This window comes from Anomaloglossus baeobatrachus, chromosome 2 (genome assembly GCF_048569485.1).
Source record: "Anomaloglossus baeobatrachus isolate aAnoBae1 chromosome 2, aAnoBae1.hap1, whole genome shotgun sequence".
Taxonomy (NCBI): domain Eukaryota; kingdom Metazoa; phylum Chordata; class Amphibia; order Anura; family Aromobatidae; genus Anomaloglossus; species Anomaloglossus baeobatrachus.
Window position 1 is genome coordinate 623,688,953 of NC_134354.1, and position 8,799 is coordinate 623,697,751.

The 8,799-nt window shown below is 41.6% G+C and overlaps 1 protein-coding gene across 2 annotated transcripts in view; it reads left to right on the plus strand.

Moving 5' to 3' along the window:
• The window catches only part of AKAP11 (A-kinase anchoring protein 11), a 63,572-nt gene extending 55,278 nt beyond the window's left edge, over nt 1-8,294 (plus strand). For both annotated transcript variants that reach the window (XM_075336862.1, XM_075336864.1), the window contains 2 exons: nt 5,625-5,785; nt 7,034-8,294. In XM_075336862.1, the coding sequence (XP_075192977.1) occupies nt 5,625-5,785; nt 7,034-7,168 (296 nt within the window). In that variant the 3' untranslated portion in view covers nt 7,169-8,294. The remainder of the gene's footprint in view (nt 1-5,624; nt 5,786-7,033) is intronic.
• Nucleotides 8,295-8,799: the final 505 nt, after the last annotated feature.

Genomic DNA, 8,799 nt, shown 5'->3' on the forward strand with positions numbered 1-8,799 from the left:
AACAAGGATCAACAATAATAACACCCATGGTGGATTAAGATTAGATCCACACATAAAGGAGCAAAAACAAGGATCAACAATAATAACACCCATGGTGGATTAAGATTAGATCCACACATATAGGAGCAAAAACAAGGATCAACAATAATAACACCCATGGTGGATTAAGATTAGATCCACACATATAGGAGCAAAAACAAGGACCAACAATAATAACACCCATGGTGGATTAAGATTAGATCCACACATAAAGGAGCAAAAACAAGGATCAACAATAATAACACCCATGGTGGATTAAGATTAGATCCACACATATAGGAGCAAAATCTAGGACAACTCTTCTGATCATTTTTTTCACTCCTCTGTCTGAAATCTTGCAGGGAGCACCTGGTTATGGCCAGTTTATGGTAAAATTATGTTTTCTCCACTTGCAAATTATGGTAGTTTACAAATCTTTCTGTAACTAATGCCATCAGTATGTCTTGCGACGATAAAGTTGTGAAGGTCTTGAAACTGCTCACTGGTTTTACCCATCATGAGATGTTTCTTGTGTGACACCTTGGTAATGAGACATCTATTTATAGGCCATCAGTAAGTTGAACTGGCTGTAATTATTTTTCACTAAGTGGTAGGATTGCTTTCTAATTACTGATAGATTTCAGTTGGTGTCATGACTTTCTATGGCTTTTTGATCCTCTTTCTTCATGTGCTCAATACTTTTTCACTGTGTTAGTACACATCACTAAATTTATGATTTGATTTGTTTGCCTGTGCAGATTTGATTGTTTGGTACTGACATCTTATGAGAAATTCGTGTCAATTGCATCTTTAGAGATTTTTTATATATATAATATATATCTCTATCAGGAAATTGGTGAAGTGTGCAATACTTATTTCCCCCACTGTATGTGTGTGCATGTACAGCGCTTAGCACTCACATAGACAAACTCACAGGTTCATGTGCTTGATGGACGTTACACCTAAGTTGGTACAAGTCCTTTAATAGTTTATGAATTCAGCCAATTTTAGTGCTTCCAGTTTGTATGTTTACCCGAAATTTGTGTGGAGTGGAGCCTGGGTTTCTCCTGGTGCAGGACAGTACCTGACTTCATGTGTCATCAATGGCTAGATATGCCCGGATAACGAAGATTGGTCCTTACGTTCTCCAGACCTGAATCCAATTGAGAACTTTTGGTACATTGTTTCGGTGCATCCGACATTTTTGAAGTAGCACCACAGACTCGTCAAGGAGTTCACTGTGGAAAGATACCCGGAGGACGCCATCTGCCAGCTCATCAGCAGTATGCCCACACATTGCTGAGGGTATCAACGGCACGTGGGGGCCATGCACACATGGAGTTATCCTGACTAATATTCATCCAGACTGGATCTGCCTGTGTTTTTAAGTTCTTTGATGTTCCAGATGATTTTGACTCTAGGCTTTAATTGGTTGATGATCTTGGGTTTCCATTGACCTTTGATGCATCATAAATTGTGTAATTCTTGCAGATCAAAATATCAGTAAAGATTTTTATCTTGATCCAGTGTCCTAATTAAGTATTCTTTTTTTGGGGACGGGTGACCTAATTTTTGGTAGCAGTGTACACTCTACTCAGATTCAGTCAAATGCTGTAAAAATAGGACATTTTGTTGCAAAACCGAAGGATGGCGACGAAAACAAACCACAAAAGAAACTCTATAGCTTCTTGAGATAAAGTAATAGAATATTCTGAAATGGCCGAGTCCGTTATCTGACCTCAACCTGAGTGCACATAATTATCACTTACTGCAGACAGAGCTGTATGATAAAAAGACAACAATGCGCATTTAAAGAGTGTGGAAGTAAAGTATTACAGACCATGCGCCATATTTGTACTTATTGTGTTTTGTCTAATTACTTTTGGTTGTGATTTTTTTTCTATTCACTCAGACTAAAATAGAGAATAAAGGCTTCTTCACATGTTTTCACCAAGGAAATAATGCAGTGTTTTACTGTACCAGTAAAGTGAATGAGATTTCTGAAATCTCGTGTCCATGCTTTTTTTCAGTGTTTTTTTTTCAAGTGTTTTTGAGTGTTTTTGCTTCAGTTTTTCACCTATTCAAATGAGCAGGTTAAAAAACGCATACCAAAAGGTGCATATTTAATGCAGCATTTTTCCAGTTGACACCCTTTGTTTTTTTTTGTTTTGTTTTTTTTTATTCCTTCAAATATTAACATATTAACTCCTAAACAATGAATAAATTCAGTATAAAGTAGAAAACAAAAAAGTTTGAACAGAATAAAGTTTAAATCACACCCCCCTTTTAACACAATAAAAAATAACTAAAATACATGTATGTATGTACCGTATTTTTCGGACAATAAGACGCACTTTTTTCCCCCAAATGTTGGGGGTGCGTCTTATGGTCTGACTATAGGGCTGCGGCTGGGAATGAGGGTGCTGCGGGTCATCGGGGGCACGAGCAGGCAGCAGCAGCGCCTGCCGTGACCACGTGGGCCCGCTCATTACATATGCACGCCCATCCTCCCGCCCATCTCTCAGTGCAGAAGCCGGCGCTGACAGGTGGGCGGGAGGACGAGCGGGGACGCGCGCATAGCAAAGAGCCGGTCCGCATGATCACCCCTGGTAATTACAGCCTGGAGTGATCATGTGCGGCTGTATTCACTGCCCCCCGCGCGTCATCATCAGCGCGGGGTGCAGTGAATCAGTACACTCACCCGTCCCCGTGTGTGGAGCCGCCCCCCTGCTGCACGCGATGTCTTCCTGTCTGTGCCGGTCAGCTGATCTGTGCTGAGCTGGTCAGCTGATCGGCACAGACAGGAAGACATCGCGTGCTGCAGGGGAACGGCTCCACACACACAGGTCAGTGGCGCAGAGATGAAGATGATCGGTGCTGGAGGGAGTGAGGAAGAGTTGAGTATAAACGTTTATTTTTTTTCTCTGTGCTATAGGATACAGGCCATATACCAGGATGGTATATGAGCACGATGGGGGCATATAGCAGGATGGGGGTATATGAACAGGATGGGGGGGTATGTGAACAGGATGGGGGGGTATGTGAACAGGATGGGGGGGTATGTGAACAGGATGGGGGGGGGTATGTGAACAGGATGGGGGGGTATGTGAACAGGATGGGGGGGTATGTGAACAGGATGGGGGGGTATGTGAACAGGATGGGGGGGTATGTGAACAGGATGGGGGGGTATATGAACAGGATGGGGGGGGTATATGAACAGGATGGGGGGGGTATATGAACAGGATGGGGGGGTATATGAACAGGATGGGGGGGTATATGAACAGGATGGGGGGGTATATGAACAGGATGGGGGGGTATATGAACAGGATGGGGGGGTATATGAACAGGATGGGGGGTATATGAACAGGATGGGGGTATATGAACAGGATGGGAGTATATGAACAGGATGGGGGTATATGAACAGGATGGGAGTATATGAGCAGGCAGGATGGGGGTATATGAACAGGATGGGGGTATATGAACAGGATGGGAGTATATGAACAGGATGGGAGTATATGAGCAGGCAGGATGGGGGTATATGAACAGGATGGGAGTATATGAGCAGGCAGGATGGGGGTATATGAACAGGATGGGGGTATATGAGCAGGCAGGATGGGGGTATATGAACAGGATGGGAGTATATGAGCAGGCAGGATGGGGGTATATGAACAGGATGGGGGTATATGAACAGGATGGGAGTATATGAGCAGGCAGGATGGGGGTATATGAACAGGATGGGAGTATATGAGCAGGATGGATGGGGGGTATACCAATAGGATGGGTGTATTTCAATAGGATCGGGTTATATGAACAGGATGGGGTATATTAACAGGATGGGAGTATATGAGCAGGATGGTGATTGACTTGGCCATTGCAGAATGTTCCACTTTTTTGCACTCATGAACTCCTGGGTAGCTTTGGCTGTATGCTTGGGGTCATTGTCCATCTGTACTATGAAGCGCCGTCCGATCAACTTTGCAGCATTTGGCTGAATCTGGGCTGAAAGTATATCCCTGTACACGTCAGAATTCATCCGGCTACTCTTGTCTGCTGTTATGTCATCAATAAACACAAGTGACCCAGTGCCATTGAAAGCCATGCATGCCCATGCCATCACGTTGCCTCCACCATGTTTTACAGAGGATGTGGTGTGCCTTGGATCATGTGCCGTTCCCTTTCTTCTCCAAATTTTTTTCTTCCCATCATTCTGGTACAGGTTGATCTTGGTCTCATCTGTCCATAGAATACTTTTCCAGAACTGAGCTGGCTTCATGAGGTGTTTTTCAGCAAATTTAACTCTGGCCTGTCTATTTTTGGAATTGATGAATGGTTTGCATCTAGATGTGAACCCTTTGTATTTACTTTCATGGAGTCTTCTCTTTACTGTTGACTTAGAGACAGATACACCTACTTCACTGAGAGTGTTCTGGACTTCAGTTGATGTTGTGAACGGGTTCTTCTTCACCAAAGAAAGTATGCGGCGATCATCCACCACTGTTGTCATCCGTGGACGCCCAGGCCTTTTTGAGTTCCCAAGCTCACCAGTCAATTCCTTTTTTCTCAGAATGTACCCGACTATTGATTTTGCTACTCCAAGCATGTCTGCTATCTTTCTGATGGATATTTTCTTTTTTTTCAGCCTCAGGATGTTCTGCTTCACCTCAATTGAGAGTTCCTTAGACCGCATGTTGTCTGGTCACAGCAACAGCTTCCAAATGCAAAACCACACACCTGTAATCAACCCCAGACCTTTTAACTACTTCATTGATTACAGGTTAACGAGGGAGACGCCTTCAGAGTTAATTGCAGCCCTTAGAGTCCCTTGTCCAATTACTTTTGGTCCCTTGAAAAAGAGGAGGCTATGCATTACAGAGCTATGATTCCTAAACCCTTTCTCCGATTTGGATGTGAAAACTCTCATATTGCAGCTGGGAGTGTGCACTTTCAGCCCATATTATATATATATATAATTGTATTTCTGAACATATTTTTGTAAACAGCTAAAATAACAAAACTTGTGTCACTGTCCAAATATTTCTGGACCTAACTGTATGTGTGTGTATATATGTGTGTGTGTGTGTGTGTGTGTATATATATATATATGTATATATATATATGTATATATATATATATTTATATATATATATATTTAGTATTGTGGCGTTTATAACAGTCTGAACCATCAAAATATAAAATAAATTAATATAATTGGTAAATCGCATAACAAGAAAAAAAAAATCTGGAATTGCTGTTTTTGGTCCGCTGTAATATCAGGTGATCAAAACATTGTTTATACAAAGGATATCAATAAAAATATTGGCTCAGGGCTCAAGAAACAATCCCTTACACAGCTCCAAATCCCAAAAACTGGAAATGTTACAGCGACACTGTATAATGGTACTCACCTGGAGAATCATATCGGCTGGTCAGTTTTATTGTAAAATGAATGCTGCAGATGAAAAAAAACAAAAGAACAATTGCAGGGGTTAAACTTGTGCACATATTGTAATAGGGGTGAAAGAAGTAGGGATTTTTGCTGTAGTGCTAAAGAATTGTAAATAGAGTATTTGTATGTACACAAGAAATAATCCGATTTTGTGTTTCAGTTGTAAATCGGCAGAGTAAGATACTACACATCCGAAATGTGGACACGGGGCCAAGCACAGTGGAGTCACAGCTCAGGACAATGCTGCAGTGGATCGCCGCCTCGGAGTCTGGAATTTCTGAGATTCACTTTCTCGACCATAGCAAAAAAGAACTTTTGCCTGTAAGTTACAGTTCTTTACTAGTGTTTCTAGTAATCTTCCACACAAATCTTCAGAAAACATTGAGGTCCCCTGCAATCGGGCAAATTGTGCCATGTTTGTTCCTGAACATAAAACCATACTTGTAATTCATAGGTCTTAAGTGAGCGGCTGTTTTTGCTTCTGCCTGTTTCTCTCTAACTTCTGTCCAATTGAGTCCCAACATTTAAAGGGAATCAGTCACCAGTTTTTGCTCTCCCCATCTGAGAGCAGCATAATGTAGAGACCGAAAACCTGATTCCATCGATATCACTTACTGAGCTGTTTGCTGTTTTTTTGATAAAATCAATGTTTTCTCTGCTGCAGTTATACCGAACTCATGAATATGGGACTACCTGGCAAGAAGCCCAATAGTCCTCTAATGATAATCTACAGCTGATTAAACAGTGATATTATCAAAACTACATGGGGCAGCTCAGTAAGTGACACATTGCTGGAATCAGGATCTCTGCCCCTATATTTGGCTGCTCTCAGATTAGGAGACAAAAACCTGGTGACAGATTCCCTTTAAATCCAAATGTGTGAGTATACCAGTTATGCAGTGTAGCTCAGCACTTCCCATTGACTTCTTTGGAAGCTGCGCCCATAATTCCTTCCACCTCCGGCCCTGCTTATACACAGGCATTCTCATTGAAGTTTTACTTGCCCTTTTTTGTTATTTCTTCACATCTATTTTGTACAACCTCTGCTTTGTTTCAGTTCTTAATTTCGCAATGTATTTTCTGTGGTTTTCCATAGGAACCTACTTACTGTAACTGAACTTTTGTGCTCACGGTAGTGATTGTATACCTGGCTGGTTACAAAAATGTAAAACCTTATTGTTTGCAGGAAATGCTCAGTGTGAAGACCGAATTCTAAAATATACAAGAATATTTTGGTTTAAGGTGGATCAGTAGCCACAAATACCACTCTCTGCCACAATAGGAAAATCCACATCAATAATTAGGCTCGTGTTACCATGTGTGGTATTAGGGTGCGGTGACTAACTTTTTTTTTTTTTTTACCTTCTTTTTCAAAATTTCCTGTTTTTTACCCTTTACTTTTTTAAATAAACCACAAACCACTGAGTTGTAAGGGTTTCTATGTCAAAATATTTATCTTGTCAATTTAAACAAATCTTCGGTTGAGGAGAAGACCTATGTTGGGTTGACATTGAGTTTGTGTGTTTTTACGGAATCATCACAATTTTTTTTTTTATCTTTTCCTTTCAGCTTTTCAGACGGGTTCGAGAAAAAGGCTGGAAAATTGGTGACCTCTTACAAGCTCTTCTGCATTACTGTGAAACCTTGGATCTGTCCTCAGATGTCCCCAGTCCTTTGTACGGCTGGCTTCTGGAATATTGTTAACAGGCACTTTATTACAGACGTGAATTTCTTTGCAGATGGTTACTTTAGCTCCCAGCTTTTTCTGTTCAGTTACTATATTATAGCTTTGCATTGTGACCTGTGTCCAGACCTCTCCATTCATAAATGAAGCATATCTCTGTGACCCGTACCCAGGCGTTTGGAGTACCTGTAGTGTTCTTGGCATAAAGTGAAGAGACGTTTATATAGCACTTATCGTATTGGCTTGAGGACGTTATTTTTATGTCACATATCCGTATCTGATAATTACTTCTAGTTTTTTTATTTTGTAAATGAATTTTAAAGTCACAACATAAGTGAAGTTAGAGATTGCTACTTTATCATTTAGAGAACTTGTATGCACAGCGCAGACACATTGTGAGACACGTGATTGTATCATTTCTCAGCACTTCTTTCTATATTGTAATTTGTATCACGATTCAATTCACAGCCGACCCAGCAAATATTCTCACCCAACAAGATAGAAGATGCGTCTGTTAACTGGCCACGCCAGTGTTAAGCGGAAATGTGTCACTCAAGATCAACCCTTTTCGGTTATCTGTATAAATACTTGTTTGTGACCTCGCTGGGTGTTGGCGTGGAGGTATGGGGCAGAGATGAGCAGCTGCCGGGCACCTCTGGTGTCACATGCTCCTTGGGAAATGAGAGGGGGTAAAAATGTAACACAATCCTGCTTGTCCCCAAAAACCTATGCATCCCAAACTGTAAGGCCGGGTACACTTATCCGGCTTGTCACTGGTTTGACGGATGCAGTGCACGCCAGTACAGTGGCTGCGCCGCAACTTCCGGGTCACATGCTCTGGTCACATGACAGCATGTGACCGGCGCTTATTGCGCTGCCAGTGTACTTTAAACACTGTACTGGCGTGCACCGCATCCGTCAAACCGGCGAAAAGCCGGATATGTGTACCTGGCCTAAGGCAGATGGCACACCTCACTGGTGAAACGTCCCTAAGGCCCTGTGCACACACTGCGTTTTTACCCACTGGTATTTTTTGCGTTTTTGCTGCAGTAATTTCTTGAGAAAATGGTTGTAACCTTTCTGCAGACATTCCCCAGCAAAACCTATTGAAAAAAAAATAGCTGTGCACACTGCGTTTTTTTTTTTTCTCAAGAACATTCTTTCTGCAGAATTTGAGAAAAGAATGTTCATGTCACTTCTTTTCTGCAGGTACCTGTTGTTTTTTTGCCATAGATAATGGTAAAATAACGCAGGGACCAATCTGCGGAAAAAACGCATCAAAAACGTGGTAATTGGGTGCATTATTGGTGCGTTTTTTGAACGCAAGTGCGCTAATCTTTTAGACTCCGGAAATTTGAGAAAAATCCTTTTTCTAGTGCGCACATGGCCTTAGTTGTGATTAGATACAGCTGAAAGGCCACGGGGGTTGTTTTGTCCATGGATTTTGTTTTTTAAGGGGTCTTTTTAAGAAAAGTGGTTAAGGTTCAGGGTATGTGCACACAGTATCTTTAAAAAAAGACAAACAAAAAAACCCACAGTGTACAACAATGGCAAAACGACATTGCTGTGCACATGTTCCACCTGATGTTGCTTCGTTAACCACTTCAGCTCTCGTAACCCTGAAGCAGCTAAAACAAGTGACGTGCTCATT